The 26,913-nt window shown below is 38.5% G+C and overlaps 4 protein-coding genes across 7 annotated transcripts; 3 read left to right on the top strand and 1 right to left on the bottom strand.

Moving 5' to 3' along the window:
- Positions 1–1,186: 1,186 nt before the first annotated feature.
- Positions 1,187–2,737, top strand: LOC125468338. Of its 3 annotated transcripts, none has more exons than XM_048563984.1 (3): positions 1,187–1,489; positions 1,643–1,736; positions 1,976–2,737. In XM_048563984.1, exons 2-3 carry the CDS (start codon positions 1,653–1,655, stop codon positions 2,402–2,404), a joined length of 513 nt encoding a protein of 170 aa, XP_048419941.1. In that variant the 5' UTR covers positions 1,187–1,489; positions 1,643–1,652; the 3' UTR covers positions 2,405–2,737. The 3 variants fall into 3 exon arrangements, with proteins under 3 accessions (XP_048419941.1, XP_048419940.1, XP_048419939.1); XM_048563983.1 differs by having other exon boundaries at positions 1,188–1,478; positions 1,647–1,736; XM_048563982.1 differs by having other exon boundaries at positions 1,188–1,478.
- A 1,150-nt stretch (positions 2,738–3,887) lies between these two features.
- LOC125480876 (RING-H2 finger protein ATL3-like) lies at positions 3,888–5,417 on the bottom strand. Its single transcript, XM_048592110.1, has one exon. The coding sequence runs from the start codon at positions 5,118–5,120 to the stop codon at positions 4,257–4,259; it is 864 nt and encodes a 287-aa protein (XP_048448067.1). The 5' UTR covers positions 5,121–5,417; the 3' UTR covers positions 3,888–4,256.
- Positions 5,418–16,061: 10,644 nt separating this feature from the next.
- Positions 16,062–20,717, top strand: LOC125468317. 2 transcript variants are annotated; one of them, XM_048563928.1, is made up of 7 exons: positions 16,062–16,333; positions 17,192–17,624; positions 17,715–17,777; positions 18,451–18,488; positions 18,657–18,975; positions 19,085–19,398; positions 19,523–20,717. In XM_048563928.1, the coding sequence occupies exons 4-7, from the start codon at positions 18,457–18,459 to the stop codon at positions 20,322–20,324; spliced, it is 1,467 nt and encodes a 488-aa protein (XP_048419885.1). In that variant the 5' UTR covers positions 16,062–16,333; positions 17,192–17,624; positions 17,715–17,777; positions 18,451–18,456; the 3' UTR covers positions 20,325–20,717. The 2 variants fall into 2 exon arrangements, with proteins under 2 accessions (XP_048419885.1, XP_048419884.1); XM_048563927.1 differs by having other exon boundaries at positions 16,063–16,333; positions 17,715–17,767.
- Positions 20,718–23,587: 2,870 nt separating this feature from the next.
- Positions 23,588–26,913, top strand: LOC125468330 (O-fucosyltransferase 36-like). Its single transcript, XM_048563971.1, has 3 exons — positions 23,588–25,043; positions 26,144–26,393; positions 26,513–26,913. The coding sequence occupies exons 1-3, from the start codon at positions 23,722–23,724 to the stop codon at positions 26,687–26,689; spliced, it is 1,749 nt and encodes a 582-aa protein (XP_048419928.1). The 5' UTR covers positions 23,588–23,721; the 3' UTR covers positions 26,690–26,913.

Genomic DNA, 26,913 nt, shown 5'->3' with positions numbered 1-26,913 from the left:
ATAAACGTTAAAAAACGTTTGGAGATTTTGATTCAGCCACACAATCAGTCAACTATAATAATTTAATGTTAAATTCGTCATTCACGAGAGTCGAACTTAAAATATTTTACTTAAAAATGAAATGAAAGATCACTATAACTTAATATTAACTTAATTCCCCCGTTTAATGAAAGATGTTATAAATAATCAATTGAAGTACAAACGCCACCTCATAAAAGAAGGAGGAAGAAAAATTTTGTAGGGCACTGCATCAATGGCTTTGAAGCATCATTAAAAATATGATAAACCGTCATCTGACATGTTAATCTAGCGGACACTGCATCAGGTTTTTCACATCTTTGGGTGAAACGATCTAAAACTACGGATGCTCACTCTACTCTATTTGCAAGAATAATTGATATATAGTAAGTTCGATGCTAAGTTGAAAAAAATCCCTAATTTCTTAATTGTTTTTGTTTCGCTGTGGGCTAGCAAAACGAAGCTCCCCTTGCTTGCACGCCAAGTTGCACGCTTACCTTTTCCTCCTAAACGTTTGCACCAAATAAATCCAGACATTCACAACCACCCCCACAAACCAAAGCCCACCACCCCCTCTTCTCTCTCGCTCGCTTCTCTCTCTCGCGGGGGGCCCGGAAACCTGCTACGCGTTTGTCGGCATTGTGCGTGAATCATGACTCAGTCCCCATGACAAAAAGGTACGGTTCATTATTTTTATAGGTAGTGTTACTACTTTAATTTAAACAATTAAAACGAAAACGAGTGAGTTTGAAATCAGGACACTGTTAGTTGCAGCGGAAGGCGAAAACCAAACCAGGGCTATACACCACTTGCGGGGTTGAGGGTTGATTAATTAATTACACGATATATTATGAAGAATAAATTTTAAATTAAATTTATAAATTAAATGATGCAATAATAATGGGAAGCAAGCACATTAATCAATGGTTAATAATAATCTAATCATTAACAACATTATCATTGAGTACAAATTTAGTTTCAATGACATCATTCTTAAATATATGATGACATGAGACCATTAGAAGCACTGTAATGAATCACATGATGGTGATTAGAGGACTGTCGTGGTAAAACCACCGATTGATCTTTTTTTTTCAAAAAAAAAATAGAGGGTCATTAAATAGTGGTTAACACTAATTAGGGTTTGCCAGCTGAAACTTTGCCTTTAAAGTGATTATCCGTTCGATACGTTTTGACTTATCAAGTGAGCCGTTTTAAGCATCTTTTGATCAATGCTTTCTGTGGTGCCTTCTCAAGTCTGAACACTGCCATTTCAACCACCATTTCAGAAGTTAAAAATTTTCTGGGTTTTTTTAAAGCAGAATATTTTGATGTGGGTTTTCCTGTAAAAGGGTGGTTGGATTTTGCCTTTTTTGATCAATGTTTGTTAGTAGAAATGGACCACTTCAATGTAGTTTCATAGCTTTCTGCTTGATTGATTGCTCTTCTTCAACTGAAGGGTAGCAAAAGAGTTGAGAATTTCGTTTCATTTTCTTATCTTTATAAATCTTTTTTTTTTTTTTTTTTTCTAAGCAAAGCGATATTCGCAGAAGAGGAATTTCAACCCAAGACCTCGGCTGCAGGAGTAAACGCTTTCTAACTATCTTTTTATTTTTCATTTTAGTTAGACAAGTATGAAGAAATCTCCTATGCATCCAAAATATGCGATGGATCGTGATCACAGCAATGGATTCGATCCTCATACCGACTTTTATCAGGTTAGGTTATTAACTGGTTAGCATTGAACGTTGAGTCTCGTAATATTGATATTTTGGGCATTCACCTTTTAAGGACATAAATTTAAAAAGCTACTGTCGTTTTAGCCATTGTAGTGTACAGGGTTTGATTTGAAATCTAAAGCGTGTCACTTTCTTGCTGGAGAACAGTTTTGTATTCAATGTAAAAAATATTCTATTTACTAATTTCATCTGGTTTTAATTAATTCTTATTCGATCAGTTTTTGGAAGAAGCCAAGCACTATGTAGTAGAAGGAGACTTCCAGGCACCATCAGAAGAAGGTGCAGAGAGAAGACTGGGACAAGAGAAGAAGAAGAAGAAGAAGAAATCATGGAAAAAGTTTCTGTTTCCGTGGTTGAAAGGAGAGAAACTGAACAAAACTACTACAAAACCAGCAACCGTATCTCATATTTCTAATGCGAAGCGGACTAATGTTTCCGGTCCAGTGTATGGCACCGGCAAGGCTACGGATGGCAAGCACCGGGGTCCAATGTCGGGGCCTATTGCCAGTCTCTTCAACCCCACAAAGAGAGAAGACAATGCAATGCCTTATGTGTGCCTTGACAAGAATGGCAGCCCTCAAGTTGGAAAAACTTATGGGCCAGTTTATTTGGTGTACATAAATTTTCATGAAGAAGTTGGGGAATAGAAAATTGAAATTGTTAACCTTTCTGCTCCATGAAGGATTTGAACTTATGGATTCTGCATTGGCTGTGATGGAAATGCAGTTGGATCATCAAATGGAAGAAAACCGGGAATTCAAGCCGTCTTGGTTGCTTTGAATCATCCAAGGCATGGAAAAAGCTGCTCAGAGATTGTTCTTTAGATGTAATGTTATAGTGTTTCATTTGTGAGAACGCTGTAAAATAGGACTTGGAATACTTAACAACCAAGTCGATTTAACCTTCTATATATGCATTCCTTTTCTTAGCCTTTGTAAGTGATCAAAGGAAGCAATTAAGAAGTGACGTTTGATGATTTATGCTCTCGCACCTTGTGCTTATCTCTCGCCTCATGTCATGTGTCAGTCGAAGTCAGGGGAGAGATAGGCACGAGGGGATACACACCCGTTTGCACGTAAGTTTGTATCACTCTGGAAAGCGTCTGTAGTGTTATATTTCATTCAATCTTCAACTGCATCCTCATTATTTATGTATTCTTCATGCTCAGCAGTTAAAAGTGAAATATTTTTTGCAGGAAAGCCAAATCATAGTTTCCTTTTTTTTTTATTTTTAAAGTTAACTTTGGGAGGGAAACTATGTACTTGCCCAACAGAGCTTCATGTACAATAATCTGCTTCTGCTAAAGGACATAAAGTGTCTGAGGTTATTCAACTTGCCTTCATGTGATAGAGGAATGGTATGGCAAATGAGGGCTTTTAATACATCTGAAATGATGCTTACTTCATACGTGTGCACCTGTTAATTTGTTAAGACACAAAGAGCCTCGTCATCCCAAAAACGGGGGAGAAATGGTATGTCATTGAGGCTCGGTTGTATATCTACAACGTGATGAGAGAAATAGACACAAAGGAATATCACATGATTAGAGAGAGAAAAACAAAAAGATACATGAGCGTTTACAATGCCGATTCTCTCCAGAACGCAAGAAAATATGTAACCGGTTACAAGAAAGATTATTTCCGAACACGTATCCCTCTTGTACTTTACAAGAAGGAACCATTTAGGATGATTTGCAGGTACAACTTGCATCACACAACCTAAGGTCCTAAACTACACATGGATCACAAGCCATTCTAGCATTTGTTTGGTCTCAAAAACTGAAAGCATAATAACAACACAAAATGTTGTTTAATGATTACAGAAGCCTTAGAAGTGGTTAGAAAAGGCAGTTAAAACACATAACAAGAGGGATGATATTGGATTCTCACTAATCTGGAAAATTTTATGGAATTAAAAGAGAAACTTCCTCTCAGGAATAAGACACTCTTCTACACCTCCAGAACACCGTGTGAGAGAGTTAAAACACATGACATTGTTATTAGTGGTTCAAAACGCCACCTTGTTAGCCCCGGGTGTAGGTGAGTCCTGTCCCTCAGGAACATCCAAACAATAGAAAGTTAAGAACTTCAATTGCTATTTCATTTCCTTTCTTCTTCATAGAATCATAGGTTAAAAAAAACAAAGTGTTTTAAGGCATAATTAAGAAAATTGAGCCTACATTATTTTGTTTTTAAAGTAACTAAGCGGTACATATATTTTACAACTTTTTTGAGATTTCAAGATCCACCTCTTCAAGAATAAAAGAACAATTACCAATTAAAACCCCATAGAAATTCCTATGTATAAAAATTCCTATGTCTTCATCTCCATAAGAACCCTAAACCAAAATTCTCAGGGATGCAAAAGATTGCACATCTAAGACTTTCCTTATCAAATTATGTGCAAACATTAAATCTAGCTTCTTTTCTAACTCTGCCTCCTCCTCTCCCTCCTCCTTGTTCAACGTCCACAGAACAAGGACTGCAGGGACTAATCCTCCTACCTGCTCAACAGCCTCTTCAGTGATCTCAACCGCGTCGGCACCGGTGACTTCAAGTCCTCTCCGGCGAAACTGTTACTTGAAGGCGAAGGCGAAGGCAAAGCAGATGGTGTCTCGCTTGGTATATCAATGACCAACATCCCATCCGGCCTATTACTTGCAGATGACAAAGATGATGGAGATGGGCTGGGTTGTGAAGAAGGGCCTTCTTCCTCCAAATCCGAACCCGGTCCGGAGCTCACCCGGCTCTGGTTCCCCCAGAACAACACATTTGTTGGGAAAATCGGAGCCTCAATCGAAAACCCAGATGCCAAATTCTCAGCTGGTGATTGAATTTCAACACCACCAGCACTCCCTTCCAATGCAGAAGAACTAGAACCGACAGAGCTCTGAGGAGCAACAGGGTTTCTACAGAGTGGACACGTGGAGTGAGACTGAAACCACATGTCGATACAATCGACATGGAATCCATGGCTGCATTTCGGGAGCAGCCTTGCTTTCTCGCCGTGGACGAGCTCGGAGAGACAAACCGCGCATTCGAGACCGTCTTTGAAGTCATCGGAAGGAAACACTACTAATGGTAAGGACCTGAGGACTAAAGGGTCGAGCCCTTTCCGCACTGCGGCAACTGGATCCTGCCCGGGAGCGAAAACGAAGCGGCGGCGACGGCGTCGGGACTGGCCGCGAACTGACGAGGTGAGGTCGTCGTCTGCCGGCCACAAGTACCATTTGGCGTAGAGGTGGAGGCAGAGGACGAAGACGACTACCAGAAAGAGAACCAACACGGCGATCATCATGATTTTTCCGGTGAGTTCTACGGCATTCGAGTCGTCGAGTGTTCGACGCAAAGTGGAGTCTCCCATTGTTTCTGTTTGAACCTAAAGGTGAGAGCTTTACTTGAAAATTGAAAAAATTGAAGAAGGGTAGTGAGATTCTAAAGAAATGAGGAGAACCCAGATGAGAAATATTTGTGTTTTGCTTGGAATTCAATTTTCTATGAATCAGGGGCTTAAATATGTGAGGGGGGAGAAAGAGAGAGAGAGAGAGAGAGAGAGAGAGAGACAGTTGAAGAGGCAAAATGGGAAAGGAGGTTGGACTTGTTCTACGGGAGGACTAGGAAGGATGAAGTATCTTTGTTCTGAAACTCGCGAAAGCGACGTAGGTGGAGAGAGAGAGAGAGAGAGACAGAGAGAGTTGCATTTGTAATTTACACCTCTACTTTTCAGGTTTCAGGATGACTCAGAAGACTTGACTTTTTAGTGGGGAAGACTGGACGGTGAGAAAATATGGAAGACGACTGCAACCTATCCATTGGGTCCAAATACGAGAACAGACGGTAGAAAGAAAGGGAGAAGGATGCTCGCCGGATCTTGGGATCTTAGGAATCTCTTAATCATGATCGTACGTCGAGCAGTTAAAAATTATTACAAAATTTAAAATTTAAAATTAAATATAAATAGCACTTAATAAAAAATGATCTCACAATGTACAATAAATAATCATAATTACGGAATTACTAAGATCTCTAAAAAAAAAGATCTGACGAGGATCATTTTCCAAAAGAAAGGACCAACTTCGAACCCCACCTCTCAACTCAATGTCCATTTCTCAGTGCTTTCCACCTCTCTGACGCCATTTCTGGCACTTTCTCACTTTGAGACTTCATTTTTCCGGAGAAGGATTTTTACCCGTTCTATTACCCATCTTCTTTCATTTCCTCCTCTTACATTCTTCTTTTCATTTTTTTTGTCTATATAAAAAATTTAAAATAAGATATAGACGTAGCGTAATCGTAACTGTTTAAATAGGAGTCGATGAAAGGGGAGAGAGATTAAAAAATGAGAGAATCCTACTCCCATTGTTTCACTTTCAAGTTAAAATAAGGAGAACTTTAACGAAAAGCTTTCGATATTGTTCACTTTAACGAAAAATCACATTTTTACACTAAAATATCAATTCTAATACTATTCACTTTACCCTTTATTTTGTCTTTAACGTTTAAAACTTAAAGTTTTCAAACTATTTTCATTAGTTTTCTTTAAAATAAACCCTTGTAGACTTGTACTGACAAAGAACTTTCATGCGACGAGGATATCGTCACAATATGTGAGTTTCTTCTTTAATCAGTATTAGGAAACTTGGTTGTGACATCACATCTATCATGTTTTTTAGCATAAATAAATTAAAATGGCGTCAGATTTGCAACTGGGGATTTATTTTTCATTCACAACAAGTATTAACTTTTCATGTCATACTAAGGTCATTTCTAACCGAAAGGTCCAGAGGGCCGAAAATAGTTCGATAACCGTCTCCAAACAAGGGTCAGGCCAAAGGGCTCGTGGGCCCCATTGGATAAAAAAGAGCCAAATGACCAACCGGCTGGCCCAAATGAATCAGCCTGCTAGCTAGGGCTAGGCCACAAAATTTAAATACAACGGCTAGCTGACATCAATTACCGTTGGATTTGAATTTTTTTTTTTTTTGGGCCAAATTTTTTTTTGAAAAATTCTCATTTTTTCCTATAAATATCTAAGTCATTCTTACACCATTTTGTCACATAATTTTCACCATTCCTATACCATTTCAATTCTCATATTTTCTTACCTCTTCCAATAATCTTTACTTCAAATTTTTCAATAATTTTTAAATGCCCTCATCTGCAATGAAAGGTAGGGCTTGGACCTGAAAAGAAGATGAACCTCTTTGCAGGGCTTATAGATGGGTCTTGGAAGATAGTGTGAGGGGGAGTTCTCAAACAAGTGAAGTTGTTTGGACTTGTGTGTCCAAAAAATACTATGAGTTCTACGAAGGCACCACTCCACTGAATACCCGAAACCACGAAAGTTGTTCTTCAAGATGGAAGAAACATCTTCATCCAAGTTTGAATAAATGGCATCAAGCACTGTTAGCAGCCACAAGTAGACATGAAAGTGGCGCCAATTACTACGGCAAAGTAAGTGTTTTCACAATTTATTTTAAATATTTAATTATATTACATTTAATTTCATAAATAATTTCCTTTAATTTTTGTAATTATATGTAATTGTATTATATTTAAGTTCATAAATTAATTTTCTTTAATTTTTGTAATTATATTTTCTGGGTACGTCAAGTAGAGGAATTGTATATAGATGGCAGCTCCAAACCCTTTCAGTTTCACGGTTGTTGGGAACTTTGTAAAGGGTGGGTGTTATTTGAAGATCCACCTCAACATAGAGTAGCTTCTACGCCGGTGTTCGGAACTCAATCCTCATCTATAGATGGGGATGAAGATGGATCTCCTACCATTCAACAAACAAGGATAGAAAATCCATCTTCGGGTGAAGGTTCCATACCTAGGGCTATGAGACGAAACAAGGCAGGTTGAAGGAAAAGGGCAAGGCAAATGATGATTACGCCGCTCAAAGGGAAGTGGTGGCCTCATTGCAATTAATGGCGAAGCAAAATTGGGCAAAACAAATACAGAAGAGATGGGTGATAGGAATATGCAAAGGAACGCTTAGGATTACAGTCCAATGAGTAAGGCATATTTTGATATAAATATTAAAAATAAAAAAAGAGGAAAATTATGGCCCGGCGACAGTTGTTTACCTCCGACTATACTCCTACAATGGCGGATGATGAAGATGATGTTGATTATGGACTTTAAATTTAAGTTGTTTTTTTTTTTTTTTTTTTTTAGTTGTAGTTTTTAAATTTAATTTGTTGTAGTTTTTAAATTTAAGTTGTTGTAATTTTAAATTTAAGTTGTTGTAGTTTTTAAATTTAAATAATAAATTATGTTTGACCGTCATTTGACCATCGGTTGGAGAGCACTAATAATTAACTTGACCGCTTAAGCTTAGGTTTGTAGATTTTGAATTTGATGAAGAACATTTGAGAAGCAAAATAGGTCTGGTCAATGCTGCAACAGTGGCTAAGTTGGTGGTTAGTGTAAATTTTACGTCCAAAGCTGTGCTTTTTCAACCACTTTGGTGGATTATGTTTGTCTGTTCAGCACCTTCTCTATGGAATGAAGAACTTGGTTCGACATTATTGAGTAGCAAGAGAGAAGAAATTACAATACGAAGGGACTTCTAGGTGTCAATATCCAAACATCTTATAGATCGTCAAATGAAAAAGTTAACTTACATAACATTACGTAAATTGGTTCGAAACAATAGTATAACGCGTCCTACAGTAGTGTATATAATACACCACATCAACAGTGCATCTTTACTTCAAATGTCAACATGTCTATTTTTCGAATTGTTAGATTATTGGGAAAAGTACTGGTGTGGGGTCTGCCCCAGCATTATCACATGATTTATTCATATGTTCTGTTTCTAAGCAATGTTTTAAGTCTTAACGCAAATCTCAAAGCAACTAATTACACCTAAACCCTAATCTCTAATCCGGAAAGTTAGCTCAATACCAGCTGCTTTTGATGTCGGAGTCAAATGTTTTACAACTTTTTGTTCCTCTTATTTTCTCTTTCGTCCTTGGTAATGCTTTTGTTTAAGATGAATAATGAGCGACGATTTCTTTTAACATTAGAAAGAGAAATATCATTAAATATAAAAAAACTAATTAGTCATCCTAATTGGTGTTTAGGTACGAGATAAAAGAGCAAACTCGCATCATTCGTGGGTAAGTTGCACGATGCAGTTGAGTTGTCATGGCTGTGGGCATACTATGTGCTTAATTTGTTTATAAAAGTTTGTCAATAAATCTCGTACGCGTGCATGTAATAAAGGGATGTGAGCTGCCCAGATAGAATCCCTGCATTGATCTGAACCGTCAATTTTTTTTTTTTCAGTACTCTCTCGTTTTCCTATATAAAATTCCTCTCATTAGTTCTAACAGATTCTTTTTTACTAGATGCGGTGTGAATCATATGGCCGAGCGGCTTTGATTCTCGGTGGTAGTATGATTTAGGATTTTGGTTGTTTTCAGCTATGTGAGCTCAGATACGAGTTATGCAAGATTTTAGTATGGGATACGATACACACAAACACTTATTTGCTCCTCTCATGCACACACCCTTGTTCAACTCTATCGCTTATTTTGTCTAATTTATTTAATCTGATTGCTAGAAATAAGAGAGATATGTATAAGACTAAATAGGGTGTGTGAAATCAACTACTTTTAGTATTTCGGGTTGTTGTTTTTACAATTATGTTGAAATTTGTAGTTTTTAACTACTTGAGAAGCTGAGCTATAATCTTAGCAACAAAAACTCAACAATCTAGCTCCTGTAATTGATCCACTTAAGATAAAATCAATAGATAGCGTGCCAATAGGAATGTAGGGCAGCCATAATTTTAGGCTTTTAATCAGAATTTAGAATATAATTAATAGTGATGATCGCTTGAGCAAGAAATAAATGGGATCGATGGACATAATAATTGAAATGAAATGATTTTTGTTAGTAACTAATGATAGCCATTCATGTCATTCATTGGTGAAAGCAGAAACACACAGAGAGAAATGAGTACCACACTCGTAACTTTGTTCACAAAGTATATGTAACTAAAAAGACTACTCAGGAATATATATGCCTACAAAAGTTCCTGCTGCTGCTGCTTCTACTATCACCGTCATAGGGAGAGGCCAAAGCAGTTTGACACCGGGCCGCAAGGCTTTATTTGATAGCTTGAGGGGTCATAGCTTTAAGGTTTTAGGGCTAATTTGGTATTGATGTGTTTTAAAAAAAAACTACTTCTGTTGTGCTGTAAGAATAAGCAGCTGTGAAATAAAGCAGCAGAGTGTTTGGTAAACCTTTTTGTAAAAGTGTTTTTTGAAAAAGAAAAAAAAAGTAGTATTATAGTGTTTGATAAACTTTTATGTAAAACAGATGTGAAAAAAACTAGTCTTTCAAAGCTAGATTTTGCAACTTTGTGTTTTTGGCTTTTTTTTCACCCAAAATTGTGAAAAAAAGCTGAAGCTAAATATTTACCAAACATAAAAAAGCTCCCAGCTTTTTTTTTCAGAATCACCTCAATGTCAAACTAGGGCTTAGTCATACACATATTACTGAAAAAGTTAAAAAATCTAGAAGGATTTGATAACTGTTTTGTTATTAATTTTTTTGTTAAAATGAAAGAAAAATGAGTAAATCTCAGTTTACTACCTCAAGTTTCATAATTTTCAACATTAGGTACATGAAGATTTTTTCGTCTCAGAGTCATACTTAAAGTGTTAATTTTGGGATAGTCTCATGCATCCGTTAATCTGGCTGTTAAGTTTCCCGTTAACTAATGATGTGGTGCCCATGTGGACAATGATTGGGCGCCACGTGTCATTAAGGGGTCCACATGGAAATTCAAAAAAAAAAAAAAAAATTGGTCGTCTTCTACCTCCTCCGACCATCCCTTGCTCCCTTATCCCTCAATTTTCTCCTCTTTGACTCGTCATACATCCACCCCTTCCCCCTCCATCTTTGACTCCACCCACCCAAACCCTTCTCTTTTTGTGAAACGATTTCACTTTCCTCTCCCTCTATCTCTCTGTCTCTCTCTCTTTGTGTCTCAAATTGGGTCAACCAGATCGACCCTACTCTGGAAGCTTTACTAGGCCAAGGAGGCTCGCGATTCCACGCTTGCGCACTAGTACCCCACCGTTTGCGTCTGGGTTTTGGATAAGAAAGCTCTGTCGGAGGCGCGCCTATGCGTCGGATTGACCAAGGTGGCAGAAAATGGCTTTTTGGAGATTATTCGGGCTGATGTAGCGAGGCTGGTGAGGGTGAGGCATCTCTCTGTCTCTTTGCAATCAAAACTGACGACTAAGCGAGTAATTAAGGGACTTATGGGTTTTGGTTTTTCATTCAAAACATGTAACGATCGAGCAAAGCCACTCGTGAATTTTGGAATATGATTTTGGTTGATTTTTCTTTCTGGGTTTTAGGTTTTGTCGATCTAGGTTTTGGTTTTTCGTTCGAGAGGGTGAACATCGAGCGAAGTCGGTTGTGAATTTTTTTCTTCTAGGGTTTTCTTTTAGTTGATTATTTTAGGGTTTATGGTGTGGTTTGTGAGAAAGCGCAGGCAGTCAAAATCAGAGCCCTTTGAATTTCAGAGGCGGCGAGCGGAGAAGAGGCCAAAGAGGCAAGGGTTGTAGTTTTGGGATCCAGAAGATCGACAGCAGAAAGGTAGAAGATGACCAATTTTTTTTTTTTTTAATTTTTAATTTCCACGTGGATCCCTTAATGACACGTGACATCCAGTCATTATCCATATGGGCGCCACATCATCAGTTAACAGGAGACTTAACAGCCAAACTAACGGATGCATGAGACTTTGTCTCAAAATTAACATTTTAGGTATGACTCTGGGACGAAAAAAACTTCATGTACCAAATGTTGAAAACCACGAAAAATATATGGGAGAAATGAGAGATAAAGTGAGGAAGAGTGGAGGAATGATGTATAATACGAAGGAAGTTAAGGTTTCAGAATAAAATCAACTGGCAATATAAGAGTAGCTCAACTTACTTATAAACTCATATAAGATCTCTCTTCCGATTAATGTGAGATTCATTTTCAATATAATTAGAGAGACGTTGAATAATGTATATATAAAATGATTCTTAAAATGAAAACTACAACACTAGTACAATGAATGAAAATTGAAACAAAAGACAAAAGGACTATGAAACGGAGCCAACAAAACTTTTACCGTGTAATCTACATATTTTTCTTCTTTGTTCCTAAAGTTATATATATCTTTTTTTTGACAACGTTCCTAAAGTTCTACATACATACATATATATATATATATATAGAAATGTGATAAAACCAGATTTCATTGTTCCCCCCATGCAACAACCAGATCTCATTATTGACTGAAATGACATGTTAGAGAAAAAGTTGTAAATAAATTTGACAGTGGAGTGGGTGAATTGGAGTGTACTAATTCATTAATGTCTTAGGAAACTTAACTTTTTCATCAGCAAGAAATGTGAAAAAATAGATGAACCCCTACGTACGTGAGTACAATATCTGCATAATCTCAAAGACCAGATCTTCCATTTATTCACGAATAGTTTGAAAGATGGAAGCAACCATGCACGCGATGGTTAAACTTGGCTAATGAATTTAATCAGTAACGTAATCAGAAATTTACATTTTGGGATCACGAATAAGATTCTTCCGAAAATTAAATATACTTTTATTTATAATTGGTAACTACATGTTCTTATATTTTAGAACGATGTATCACAACATCATCATCAATAAAATCAAATACGTCTTTCATTGTATATAAGCAAGCCATCATTAAACCATTGATTTCCATTCATTTTTCATATAATGTGAATTCTTTACAATTTTGATCACTTAAAAAGCTCTCTTTGTTTTGGAAAAGTTGTAATTTTGGTATGTTTTAATTAAAAAAAATGTTAATAAATGGTCTCCTTGATTTGTTTGTCTTAGCTATTATATGGGTCGTATAAAAATTTAAAGAAGAGATATTGGAAGTTATTGATGTAAGATCCCACATTGTCTAGGGGAGTGATCCTTATATGTATATTTTCATCCCTACCTAGCACGAGGTCTTTTGGGAGCTCACTGGTTTCGGGTTCCGTTGGAACTCCGAAGTTAAGCGAGCAGCGCGCGAGAGCACTCCCATAATGGGTGACCCACTCGAAAGTTCTCGTGTGAGTTCTCAAAAACAAAACCGTGAGGGCGTGGTCGGGGTCCAAAGCAGACAATATCGTGCTACGGTGGTAGAGCGGGCCTAGGAAGTGGTTCCCCCAAGCCGAGATGTGACAATTTGGTATCAGAGCCTAACCCTGATCGCGTGTATGCCGACGAGGATGTCGGGCCCCTAAGGGGGGTGGATTGTAAGATCCCACATCGCCCAGGGAGTGATCCTTATATGTATATTCTCATCCCTACTTAGCATGAGGCATTTTGGGAGCTCACTGGCTTTAGATTCCATTAGAACTCCGAAGTTATGCGAGTAGCACGTGAGAGCACTCCCAAGATGAGTGACTCATTGGGAAGTTCTTGTGTGAGTTCCCAGAAACAAAACCGTGAGGGCATAGTTGGGGCCTAAAGCGGACAATATCGTGCTATGGTGGTGGAGCGGGCCCAGGAAGTGGTCCCGCTCGAGCCGAGATGTAACAATTGGAGTTAGTTGCAGCCAATGCCCTCATGTGGGCTCTGTCATTGAATTTAATTCGCACTTTTTCAGCTCCTTGTTATTCGTACGCGAGTGCGTAAAAAAATTAAAAAAATAGGGAATTGTTATTAGCACTCTAAAAATCTCATTCTACACTTCTCACAAGTGTGTTTTTCTTTCTAATTATAGAAAGTTTGGAGTGCCAAATGAGATTTTTGGAGTGCTAATAACAATTCCCAAAAAATAATTATCTTAGAGTTCATATGCTTAAAAATCTCTTCACTATCTATGATCTTTTTTTTTTTTTTTTTTTTTTTTTTTAAACAAAAGATATATCTATACTAAAAAAAAAAAGGTGAGTTTAGCCTCACAATGAGCCAGTAATAATGTAGTTCAAATTCGTCTTTGACGAGAATTGAACCTAAAACCTCTCACTTACAAATAAAGAGTTTTATCACTAAATCATAGTACTAAATCACCTATGATCGTTAAGCTTTTCTTATCGTGATAGTTTTTTATTTTTTAATTTTTTTATTTTCCAAATCCTTAACGTGATGGTTGAGAGAGGAGGTTTTGGAATAGCATTTGTGCTCAGGAACGTTGAAGTTGACCAGGAAGGAGAGGAAACTCGTGAAGATTCCGGAAGGATAGGCTGCTGCCTTGGAAACTCGTGAAGGTGGCCAACCCCAAGCCTTGACCATACTTGTATTCTACCTCATGATGTACAAATACTCTTCTGTTTTATGTAGTCACGGGTAAGCCTCGTTAATATTTTATGTTATTTTTTTTATAGAGATAATCAGACAAAAAAGAATAGTAATATAAAATGTTGATGTAGCTTAATTGTGACTACACAAACAGGAGGGCACGGGAAGTGGGAGGGCAATGAATCTGCGTACAAATATGGGATTTGGATCCCATTTGGATTTAAATTGTGAGGATCTTAAGACTCCTCACATTTTAGCTGTTCATCGTATATCGTGAGGTTATAAATTATTTTGAATATTTTTATTTAAAATTAAACGTAAATAATATCTAATAAAAACTGATCATACGATATACAATAAATAGTTAGGATGTGAGGATCTAAGTATCCGAGGATCCTCATCCCAAATATGAGACATGTTAATTGGTTTACATTCTTAAAACTAGAACAAATTCAAGTTGCAAAGAATCTTTGATGGGAGTTGGACTAGTCAAGGTCAAATAGCATACCTAGAAGTAGATCAATTAATCTCAAAACCTTTTATTCATCTCTAAACACACAAATTTGACTACAATGCTTCATGTTTGCATTGCATTTTATTAGGCTTTGTTCTAAGTTTGTTTTTACCCCACTTATCTGTGGAGGAGTTCTTCTGTCCAGAAACCGAGCTAGCGTCAAAGAGTTTTTTGAAAAACAGGGGAGTGAGGTAGACGTGTTTTTTTGCATTTGGACCATATGATTGATGTGATTCCCAAATCGTATGTAAACATTTCTCCTATCTAGATACTATGTGACATGCCAATAAGCTGTTAATAATTTATAAGATGCAGTTGTAGACTAATAATTTTTCTTCTCGCATACAAAAAGATGGCACGTCAATTTGCCTAGTTGGCCTTGGCTCGGCCTCTTTGAAAGACTTTATCGGATTTCTTCACGCATGGCAGCCGTATCCCTTTAAGGGGAACATCAAAAGAAGATTGGGCAACTTTGTGTTTTGGTGCAACAATAAAAAGGGTAGGTGCAACTGTATACATTGGCTCTAGTGTTGATTTGCCATTTAAACATGTGTTCACTGATTTAAATAGTATATTCTAAAATAATTGCGTCTTCATCTGTTATAAAGTTGAATGAATTTAAAACACAAACATTAACAGGTCACGTGATGTTACAGTTACAAACATTAATAGTCTCAATGATTCAATTATTACAAATACAAATTATACAATGGGAAGAACCTAATTCCATGCTAACCAAATATGAGATACTATTCTAGCAATTCAGTCTATGATGAACGACGCATTGATCATCATGTATCTAAACTACATATTAATAGAACCCTCTTGTTAGCTAAAATCTATAAAATTACCATTCTAACCCTCTTATCAAAGTACATAAATAAAAAACATAGGTAGTAATGTAATTCACACAACCAAAATTTTATTTTTTTTAAGCCTCACCTACATGTGATTCTAACATATCTCTAATTAAAAATAAAAAACATAAAAAAAAAAAAATTCTCTCCCCTCTCTCCCAACTCCCATGTTCTCTCTCACTCTCTTCCTCCCTCATTCCATTTTAAGAACAAAAATAGGCGTAAGCTAGTATTTAGAATTAGAAGGCTAAATTGTCACTTAGTACTACGCTCTGATAATATTCCTCGTCACTTGTAAGTTGTAAGTGAAAGGTCTTAGGTTCAAATATCATAGATAGCGAATTCGATATCATATTAGGTTGTTCATTGTATAGCTTAGCCAAACTTACCCTCGCGTCGTACTAACAAAAAAAAATAGAAGGCTAAATTGAAAATTGGGTACCTTTTGTTTTGGGTGTCCATAACAATGTCAATGAACATAAAAGGCCACTTTTGCATACCAATGGGCTCAAATTACAAGCCCGCATAAAAATATCAGAACAGAAGCAGCCCAGCGCCTACGCAGTGTGTGCACATAAAGGCCACTGGAGTGAAATCTCTCCAAAATATCTATCATCAAATGGGCTGCATTCATTTTTAAACTCATTCGTTATCCGTTCTTTGCTGCCACCGTTATCAGACAGTGTATGCGTCTGTGGCTCTCGCAGTGGCAAAGACCCTCTGTTTTCTTCCTTCCCCGCCACCCATATTCTCAATCCACCCTCCTCACTTCTCTGCTTCTGCTTTTCGGCTTTTGCTTTCTGCTTTTCTGGTTCGGTAAGCTCGGGTGAAATGCTGGCTGTGCCCAACAGTTGCTGCTGAGTCTGAAATTGGCTGAATGAGCTCCCATGCCTTCACTTGGTACTCTAATCCAGTCTCTTCCTGCATATATCTTGTGCTTTTGAATGTGTTTGGTTACAGTTTTAGAAACCCTTTGTGTCGAATTCAGTGAACTGTTTGTAGCTTTTTCAGTTTGTGGTTAAATTTACTGATTCATGGTACTTAGAGCTTTTCCATGGCACCTGCTGGCTGCTGCACTTAAATTTGCTGATATTATTTTTATGAATTTCGCAGTAAAGGGTATTTAAGGAATTTCAATTATGTGGCTGGTGACATTTTGCGTGTGCTGGTGTTCAATTGTCAAATGACTGATTTTTATGCAAATACTCTTATTGATATTTGTGGATGTTAGTTTGATGGATTCCCAACTCTTTGGCCTCCTTCGGTGTCAATGATTGCATTGGATTGGATAAGTCACGTGTTTCAATGTATGTTGAACGAAGAAATGGATGACAACTTCCAAATTTTGTCCAAGTTGAACGTAGAAGACATTTTCTTTTTGTTGGAAATGGTAGAAGATGGATTAGTAACAAAGGAAACTAATCCCTTCCAATTCCCACATGAATGGTCGGATTGGCAGGGATAAGTTTCTTTCATGACTAGTCCATCTTCTACCTTCAACCTGGACAAAATCCGAAAGCTGTCATCCTTTTCTTCCTTCAACATATATTGAATCCACTGAGATCTCCAATCCAGTCCTAAATACCAAATGAGGCCTTTGTTAAAGAATTTAGATTGTTTGGCTACTGGCTAGAAACATTTTATGTGTGTATATAAAAAATGTTGAATTGTTAAAGGACTGATGTTTATGCAAATGCTACTTGCTGATATTGTTGTGGTCTTGAGAGTATCTCTTATAATGCCTGTCCTTGTTTGCAGAGATTGCTGCTGCACAGCCTGCCTTCCAAATTCATCTCAGTACACTCAGGTCTCAAACCCCTCTTCATGGTAAAGTAATTTCAAGTCCATTCGCCTTCGGAAATGACAAGAAACTGTCCTCTGCTTCGAAATTCTCTCGTATATCTATAAAATTGAACTTCAATTTGGGGCACATTAACATCCCAAGGGGAAGTCTCCGGATTAAGGCAGTTGCTACTCTTGAATCCAAAAATTTGGTTCAGAATGAGAATGCACACATGGGTTTCGACAGGTTCACAGCTGGCCATGGATTCGAGCACCTGGACAGGTCAGCCCGAGCCTTCAAGTGAAGATTCCGAAGAATTGGATGAAAGGGAGAAGTTAAGGCGATTGAGGATTTCTAATGCTAATAAAGGGAACACGCCATGGAACAAAGGCAGAAAGCACAGTCCTGGTAGTGATATGATTATCCAATCTGCCTTTTGCGTTACCTATCTGCATCCATTTTGCTTATCATGCGCTAATTATTAGTACAATATTTCAGAAACTCTTCAGCTGATCAGAGAGAGAACAAGGCTTGCAATGCAGAATCCTAAGGTGATGTCATGTAAGAAGAATTTGCATGTTCTCATAGAATGATCTTAATGCCTACATTCGAACCTTCGCTCTCTAATAAAACTTTTCACACATAAACTTAAATGATCTGCTTGGTACTGTCTATGTATGGAGGTTGCGTCTCTTTGTACCATTCAGTCAGTGCATGATACTTATAACAATGAGGTTTATCGTAGGCAAAAAGCTTTCGTAGTCTCGTTGGTTCCAAGGGAACATTAGCTATTTGTATATACAGGTCATTGACTTGTCAAACCATCTTATTCTAAGACCCATCTCTTGAGCTTCTTCCTAATTCTGCTCGATTTACTGCTAATCCTATTATTTCATGGATAATGGTAATCTCCCCCGAGTAGATAACTATCTTGCAGCTCTTCTACTTTCAAATGGGCAGGTTAGCTGGTCTTTGTCCTATGAAGAAACTAAATGTCTTGTTGATTGAAGGATCACTTTGCTAATGCTTGACCGCTAACCTAATTTAAAGCACATACTACTAAATTTGTAGCCAATCGAAAGATAGTGTATTGCCAAAATTGTATGGTTTACAAGGATGCAACAGGTTATGTGTTTTTATGAGATGGAGGTAACGGGTTCTGTAGATAATAAACATCATCTCAATTGAAAAACGACAAATTTGTTTGCTCTACTAACAATATTTGGCTGTACAGGTCAAAATGAAGTTGGTGAACCTTGGACATGCTCAAAGGTGGGTATTTCTTTCTTCTGTTTATAAGGACTTGAGTGCTGTTTTACCACTACCATCTTTGCCATCTAATTTCTTTGCAGTTTGTATCGAAAAGTCTGAGATTACAGGTTTCAATTTAGTTTTCCCTCATATCTATTTCATTTATCTTTGCTTTTATTGATCATATAGTGAAGAGACAAGAGTTAAAATTGGGCTTGGAGTGCGAATCGGGTGGCAAAGGCGGCGTGAGAAGCTATCATTGCAGGAAAATTGCTGCTTTGACTGGCAGAACTTAATTGCTGAAGCCTCTAGACAAGGACACGATGGTGAAGAGGAACTGCAGTGGGATTCCTACAAGATCTTAGATGAAAAGCTTACAGAGGAGTATTTAGAGAGTGTTGAGCAAAGGAAAATTATGCGTAGGCCAAAAGGAAGCAAGAGAGCACCCAAGTCTCTTGAGCAAAGAAGGAAGATTTCACAAGCAATCTCTGCAAAATGGAACGATCCTGTAAGTGCAAATATGGTAATCTTTGTTATTACATGTTTGGTAATAGTAGCAGGAACCTGAGCCTTGTTTTCTTTAAGATTGTATTTTGCTTATATAATTCATGTATCAGAATTATCGCGACCGTGTGTGTTCTGCCTTGGCTAAATATTACGACACATCGTATGGACCTGATAGAAAGCCAAAGAAGAAGCCAAGTAGTAGTTCAGAGTCCACAAGAAGGATCCCTGCAAAGAAAAAAGTTAGTGAGAAAACCAATTTCTCTAGTAGCGAGATTAAAATCCAAAAGCAACGACTGAGGTTGAGAAGTAAAGCACCCATGTACAAGGATCCTCTCGCGAGTTCTAAGATGGAGATGATAAAGAACATCAGAGCACAAAGAGCAGCTGCTGAAACCCAAAAAAGGGAAGCGGTAGAAAGAGCTAGGTAAGTTCGTTGTGTATATTGATTGGTTGGAAAACTCTATGAACTCCTAACAGGGAATCACTAGCCTGAAAATCATCTCTCCTTCTTTGGTTTCCGTTTCATCAGTTGTCGTGGTATTTTACAGGTTATTGATTGCAGAAGCTGAGAAAGCAGCCATGGCCCTTGAGGTTGCTGCAACAAAGAGCCCTGTTGCTCGAGCTTCCCTCATTGAAACCCGACAGCTTATAGCTGAGGCAATTCAGTTTATTGAATCTATAGGGACGGCACAGATTTCTTCCTCCGAGAATGAAGACCCTTCAGTTGCGTCAAATGAAGCGATTAGTCGGGATGAAAAGGAGACATATACTGGGGTTGGGGCTGAAGCAGATAATGGAAGTGTAAATGGCACCCAAACTTTGTCCTCCCATGGGAATGAAGAACCTATATTTGCATCATACGAAGTGATTAGTGAGGGTGAGGAGGAACCATGCACTGCGGTTGCAGGTCGTACTGAAGCAGGTAATGTAAAGATAAATGGCACGAAAACCTTATCGAGTACAAACGAGGACTCCAGCTTTGGCAACTTCACATCGGAGGATATGCTAGATGCTGAGGAGGACCTTTCCCCATTGCAGGATATGCTGAACGCTCTCGAGGACCCTGCCCCATTGGAGGATATGCTAAATAGTGAAGAGGACCTTCCCCCACCGAGCACCAGTGGATATGGTTTGCCTCCGTTTGGTTTTGAGGACCTAATAAAGCAATTGGATCGGAGCAATGAACCCAACGAATTGCAACCAAATGGGGACAGTGAATGCAGCAAGAACCTTCAACTCAACGGGACCAAAGTTCAGTCCAGAGAAGAGGAAACGCCTTGTAAACCAGCGTCCGCCGCTACTAAAAAGTGGATTCGCGGGAGGCTTGTTGAAGTAGGAGAAGAAGCTTAGTGCTAAGAGAGGAATCACAACAAACTGTAGTGCAACTGTTGTTCCTCAAGATTCTCAAGTTTTGTGCTGAATTTGGTCACATCGGCTTCTACCAAGCAGCAGTTGGTGTTCATCGGTCAGAGTCGTTAAATTTGGCTACCGCTGTCCTCGCGTAGAGCTAGTACTTATTCATTGACGATGATTGTTATATATGATGCTGAAACAAGTATTAGAGTTTCAGGGGGCTGCTCTCTCAATTCTGTCAGTACCAACAAGGAATTGCTTCTGTAATCTTATTTTATATACTGAAACTAGGTTACGAATTTTACACATTTTTAGTCTGTAATATGGTGTGTTTTTTACTGCCTTGCGCAGCCTTTTGTTTTTACCGCATGGTGAAAATTTGATAAACTACTCCTCGTTTTAATTTTAAGCAACTCCATCCGTTTCCTCATGGTAGAAGGCTGGATAAGTTCCCATCCATGCAGAATTGTCATGACAGTTACTTTTTCCCTTTTTGAAGTATATAATTCAATTATTGTCATCCAATACTACGATCTAGTGGTATTCCTCTTCACTTGGAAGTGAGGGGTCTTAGCTTAGGTTCGAATCTCGTGAATAGCGAATTCGATACCAAATTAGGCTATCTATTGTGTGACTTGAATTCCCCCTTTCTTTAGTATAAAAATATCAATATTATTTAATAATTATTGAAAGAGTAAGATTAATCTTACCTCCTCCTAATCCTATCCAATTCCTCATCGTACGTATCCAACAGAATCATCTTTGGCGCATTATGTTGGATAATAAGTTGTCCACACAGACAAATAAAAGCATATATAAGTAACATACAACATGAAACACCAACGGTTTATGAGGCTGATGGTAGATTAACTAACTAGAACTAGAAGCACTAGTCTCAGGAGGTCAGGCGTCGCCTTCGCAGCGGCTGCCGTTGAGTTTGGAGTCGACGGCCTTCTCCACCTCCCGCCTCTTTTCTTCTTTCTCCTCTTTCCCCTTCTCTATCACCTTCTGTACTTGTTCCTCCTACAAACCACAAACAAAGACTCCCCATCGGACATGAAACATCGCAAGGGTTGTGGATTCTCAGAATATTTAAAGCATCTCTGCTATGATAGAGGTGCCATAAATATGCTGTTATATGCTCATTAAAACTTTCATGACATGTCTCGTGCTATAATATATATGTAAGACAGACATGTGAGGCTATGAAGGATTGTTAAAGATTGGAAGTCAAAGGATCTTAAAAGAGATTATAAGGAGTTGAGCTATGCACCGTCACATTTGCTAATTGATTGCGAGATTAAACTTCAAACTTTCTAAACTTTCTTTAATAGTAGGTTAACCTATATGGGAAGCCTATATTTGTTCTAATTGATTTTGAGATAAAACCTCGAACTTTCTAAACTTTTTTGGAGAGTAGGGTAACCTAGATGTGCAGTCTAACCATGGACTTTACGTCAGTCAATTTGTTCTAATTGATTTTAAGATAAAACCTCAAACTTTCTAAACTTTCTTTGAGAGTAGGTTAACCTATATATAAAGTCCAATTACGAACTTCACGTCACTCAATTTGTTCACGATTAACATTTTAATTTTAAAACACAATAATACGTGTGAGGATGTGAAAACTTGTCCACACTAAAAGTTAACCTATAATGACTTATATAGTAATTTTCCTATTATTCCATTTTCACTTGGATATCAAGAAAACTGATAAATAAATAAATAAAATAGAAATTATGTGCAGGACGTCAACTCATTATTAAAGAAACATAGCATAACACGATATATTAAAAAATAATATAATTTGTCAATTAATTTTAAAATGAAATATCAAATCGTAAAAGAAAATATATGCATTAAAGAATGAATTCTCGTTAGACAAAGAACATGAAAACGGAGCATAGCGTACATCAATGACGCGAGGGATAGGCAACCTATGTCCATGAACGGCGGCGCGGTTGGGCGCTTTGACCGTCATAAAACGCGGCAGCTCCGCCTTGTTTGGGCAACCTGGTGCACTAGGGCCAGTAATGCCTCCAGCTCTTGACCACCATTTGAACACTAGTCTTCCCTGCTGCTGCTTCATTATTTTTCTACAAATGAGCGAGTGATGAACAAATGAAGCATTTGACACACGGCATTTATATGGGCCGCCACATGTCCTCTTAGTGAGACGTGTCAGAGTCTTTTAAATTATTGAAACTTGTAGAAAATGCTGGAGCTTACTATTTCCTTGGATCCCACTAGAAATGATTTGACTCTGAACGCGTTGTTTATCACACCTTCCCGATCCCACTAGCATATTAGCAATTGATGTGATTTGTGATGTACATTTCAAACAATTATTAACAAGCAAACTGCCATCCTCAATTTCTTCTGTGATAAGTTACATAAGGTGGGCCTCGTTGAAATTGCATCCAACACTCTTTTATTAGAACTCAAACTCAAGTGATTTTTTTGAGAGACAATTGAAAGTGTTTTTGAAAAAGCACAAAAAATATGTTTCTTCACACGCTTCAACGAGATAAAAGTATATATTTTCTATTATCAAATAGCGTTTTTATTGATGATGAATTTCACGTTGATTTGAAAAGTGACAATGCATTAATTTGTAAGTTGTGTTACTTTCTATCTTAGCGATTAGTTTTATAGTGAAATCTCGGTTTTATTCGTAATATTAAAGCAAGTTACCTTGCATGTGAAGCCCAAAGACGATATGTGCTCCACATAACCCATGTGTATCAAAGTAGTTTACCCACATGTGAAGCTCAAAGTTGCCCCACATGTGCTCCACATAACCCGTCCACATGTGAAGCTCAAAGACCATACATACTCCACCTCCATGTCACTTCGCTTATGTTGTTCACATGTTTGACTGAAAAAGTTGTCATAGATGAAGATGTGTGTTGAGAATAAAATGGAAAAAAGGACCTTTAATGTACTTACCAATTAATTTTAAAGTAAAATCTCAAACTTTTTTACCATTTTCTATAGGCAAATAAATAAACACTCGCCTACCAAACTACCAACGAAACTCACAGCAGAAATAGAGAGCTGATTGAATGGGCTGTAGACCAAACCAACCTCAACCTGCACGGTGGGCCGCTACGTTGTCACTTTCGTCCACCGACACCCTCCATTGACAGCTCCGTCCCACATTCCTCCACCACTGGGATTCCGCCTTCCCCCTCTGCTCTGCGTTTCATTCACTCCACCACTCTCCCCCCATCTCTCTCTCTCTCTCTCACTCTCTCGTCCGATAGTCTCACGCGAACACACACAAGCAAACAGCCGAGAAGAAAGCGCCTTTCCCAACCGCCGCTCCAACTGTCGCACGGCCACAGACATTCCATATTGCCACTTCTCCGAAAAGCCAAAAGCACCAACCGAAATGGAGAGAACATCTTCTTCGTCCTCGGACGACGACGACGATCGCCAAAACCTAATCGAGCAAAACGACAGAAAGCTTCACACCCCTCGATCCGATGCCGTCGCCGCCGCATTCCGCATTGCCGACGACGACATCGACAACAACAGCAACAACGGCCACTACTTCCACCACCAATTACGACGCCATTTCACCTCCCTCAAACTCGGCGACCTCTTCAACAAGCGATCCTTCGTCCTCCTCGCCATCTTCGTCCCTACCTTCGTCGTCATCCTCTTCTTCGTTACCGACATGAAATCCCTCCTCTTCACCACCGGAAACTTCTCCTCCTCCCCCTACGACTCCGCCTCCGGTAAGCTCCTGGAATCCGAGCTCCGCGCCCTCTACTTGCTCAAGCAGCAGCAGGTAAGCCTTTTCAATCTCTGGAACCAAACACTCCGCAATCCCACTAATTCCACTTCCAATCACTCCGATCCAGCCCAAATCCCGCTCCTCGACGATTTCAAATCCGCCGTCCTCCGTCAGATTTCACTCAATAGAGACATCCAGCAAGTCCTCCTATCTCCCCACCGTACCGGAAACTCCACGGAGCCCGATTTCCGGGATTTCGGAGATTTTGAAAACCCGAGTCTCGGCGATCGCTGTCGAGCTGTGGACCAGCAATTCTCCCAGAGAAGAACGATTGAATGGAAACCCTACTCCAACAAGTATCTTTTCGCCATTTGCGTTTCGGGCCAAATGTCAAACCATTTGATCTGCTTGGAGAAACACATGTTCTTCGCCGCATTGCTGAACCGGGTTCTGGTGATTCCCAGCCCCAAAGTGGATTACCAGTTCAGTAGGGTGCTGGACATTGAGCACATTAACAAATGCTTGGGCAGAACGGTTGTGGTTACATTTGAAGAATTGGATGAGAAGAAGAAGAATCACGTCCACATTGATAAGTTTATCTGCTATTTTTCGCATCCGAACCCTTGCTATGTCGACGATGAGCATGTTAAGAAGCTGAAGGGAGCTGGGGTGTCGATGAATAAGCTCGAGTCGGCTTGGGTTGAGGACGTGAAGAAGCCAACCAAGAGGACTGTGCAAGATGTTCAGTCGAAATTTTCGAGTAATGATGATGTTATTGCAATTGGGGATGTTTTCTTTGCTGATTTGGAGCAGGAGTGGGTGATGCAGCCTAGGGGTCCTCTTGCTCACAAATGCAAGACTCTGATCGAACCGAGTAGGCTTATAATGCTTACTGCCCAGCGTTTCATTCAGACATTCCTTGGGAAGAACTTCGTGGCTCTTCATTTTCGGCGACATGGGTTTTTGAAGTTCTGGTACATTCTCTTTCACTTGATTGTTTTTCAACCATAAAATGTAGATAGAGTTAGAAACTTAGGCCTTGTTTGATAGAGAGGATTGGTTTGGGTGGACTTTTCACTATATTGAAGGCGTTTTAAGGAAGAAATGGATGTCTTCTTCCTTATTTTCCTTATTTTGTGAAGGTTCGAAAGTTACTCACGGATAAAAATTATCTCTATTAATCCAAAAAAATGGTGACTTTTTGTAAAGGGGGTAACTTTTCGTAACCTTGAACTTGGACAAAATAGGGAAGTTATCATTCATTTATTTCTTTAATATACCTTATAGTGAGTAGTCCTACCCAAGCAAGTCCTCTTAACAAACGAGGACTTAAGAGTTCATATATAAGCAAACATTTTGGTTTACTTAAGACTGGTTTGGTATCGTTGTGCTTTAAAAAAAAACTGCTTTTGCTGTGAGAATAATCAGCTGTGAAATAAAACAGCTGAGTGTTTGGTAAACCATTGTAAAAGTGCTTTTGAAAAAATAAAAAAAGCATTATTATAGTGTTTGATAAATTTTTATGTAAAACAGATGTAAAAAAAAAGCTGGTTTTTTAAGGCTGGGTTTTACAGCTTTGTGTTTTTGGCTTTTTTTTTCACCCAAAACTGTGAAAAAAATGCTGAAGTTGAATGTTTACCAAACATAAAATAGCTCCCAACTTTTTTTGATCGCCACTTTTTTGAGAATCATCTCAGTACCAAACTAAGACTTAGAGGTAGCTGTGATATTGGATAAACATTCCCAGACTGTTTTGGAATGGCTAAATCTAAACGAGCTTCCTACTTTAAATGTCTGATCTCCAGGCATCAAAAAGTGCAAAACCGTGGCTATAACTGGACTTCACGATGAAACAATTGATCATTTTAGGGAGATCGATGTGCGGGCTTTGGTTGTCACTTGTTAATTTACAATGACTTCAAAGCGTCAGTATATGGTCTGATTACGGTGTGCTTTTTACCTATCGGATTTGCGTCTTGTGAGTTGTGGCATTAAACGATTGGGGTGCACGCCATTAGCATTTTTTGTTGGGATGTATTTGTTTACTGCCTCTAAATTCCTTGCTTATTTCCAGCAATAATAAACAGCCAAGTTGCTTTTACCCCATTCCCCAAGCTGCGGATTGCATCATTCGGGTGGCAGAAAGGGCCAATGCACCAGTCGTGTACCTTTCGACAGACGCCGCTGAAAGTGAAACTGGTTTGTTGCAGTCACTAGTTGTGGTGAATGGAAAGACCGTACCACTTGTTAAACGTCCCGCACGAAATTCAGCTGAAAAATGGGATGCTTTATTATACAGACAAGGAATCGAGGGCGATGCTCAGGTAGAGTATGCTACCATTTTAACATTCGATTGTCGCATTAGTATGCAGTCTGTTATTATACAGATGATCGTGACTGCTTAAGATCCGTGTAACTTATATGCCTTTATTATGTTTTGTAGGTAGAAGCTATGCTGGATAAGACCATATGTGCAATGTCAAGTGTCTTCATTGGAGCATCTGGATCCACCTTCACAGAGGATATCTTGAGGCTCCGGAAGGATTGGGGATCAGCGTCGTTGTGTGATGAATACCTCTGCCAAGGTGAAGATCCGAACTTCATAGCAGAGAATGAATGAAAAAAATAGTATATTCATTGTTTGGTGATTGTTGATATTCTTTGTGGTTTAACCTGCCTACGTCGTATGCTTTCCTGTTTGTGGTAGGTTTAACCTGAAATTAATTGAAATGTATATTAGTGTATGATAGCGGCATCTACAACAACAAGAACAACCAAGCTTTATCCCACTAAGTGGGGTCGGCTTTATGAATTCTAGATTGTCATTGCGAACGGTTTTGCTCC

This window comes from the organism of the source record quoted next, unplaced genomic scaffold, assembly GCF_019419815.1.
Source record: "Pyrus x bretschneideri cultivar Hongxiangsu unplaced genomic scaffold, Pyrus_bretschneideri_v1 Contig37, whole genome shotgun sequence".
In the NCBI taxonomy this organism is placed as follows: Eukaryota; Viridiplantae; Streptophyta; class Magnoliopsida; order Rosales; family Rosaceae; genus Pyrus; species Pyrus x bretschneideri.
The sequence above is the reverse complement of the archived record's forward strand: the minus strand, read 5'-3'. Positions and strand labels throughout refer to the sequence as shown.

What these genes read in the sequence shown, in the direction of transcription:
- LOC125468338 (XM_048563984.1), top strand. Translation starts at nt 1,653, where the DNA reads ATGAAGAAATCTCCTATGCATCCAAAATATGCGATGGATCGTGATCAC. An exon ending in CTCATACCGACTTTTATCAG is followed by an intron (nt 1,737 to 1,975) that starts GTTAGGTTATTA and finishes TTATTCGATCAG; the next exon opens with TTTTTGGAAGAAGCCAAGCA.
- LOC125480876 (XM_048592110.1), bottom strand. Translation starts at nt 5,120, where the DNA reads ATGGGAGACTCCACTTTGCGTCGAACACTCGACGACTCGAATGCCGTA.
- LOC125468330 (XM_048563971.1), top strand. Translation starts at nt 23,722, where the DNA reads ATGGAGAGAACATCTTCTTCGTCCTCGGACGACGACGACGATCGCCAA. An exon ending in CATGGGTTTTTGAAGTTCTG is followed by an intron (nt 25,044 to 26,143) that starts GTACATTCTCTT and finishes GCTTATTTCCAG; the next exon opens with CAATAATAAACAGCCAAGTT. An exon ending in GAATCGAGGGCGATGCTCAG is followed by an intron (nt 26,394 to 26,512) that starts GTAGAGTATGCT and finishes TATGTTTTGTAG; the next exon opens with GTAGAAGCTATGCTGGATAA.
- LOC125468317 (XM_048563927.1), top strand. Translation starts at nt 17,435, where the DNA reads ATGAGAATGCACACATGGGTTTCGACAGGTTCACAGCTGGCCATGGAT. An exon ending in AGGCAGAAAGCACAGTCCTG is followed by an intron (nt 17,625 to 17,714) that starts GTAGTGATATGA and finishes ACAATATTTCAG; the next exon opens with AAACTCTTCAGCTGATCAGA. An exon ending in CTGCAAAATGGAACGATCCT is followed by an intron (nt 18,976 to 19,084) that starts GTAAGTGCAAAT and finishes TTCATGTATCAG; the next exon opens with AATTATCGCGACCGTGTGTG.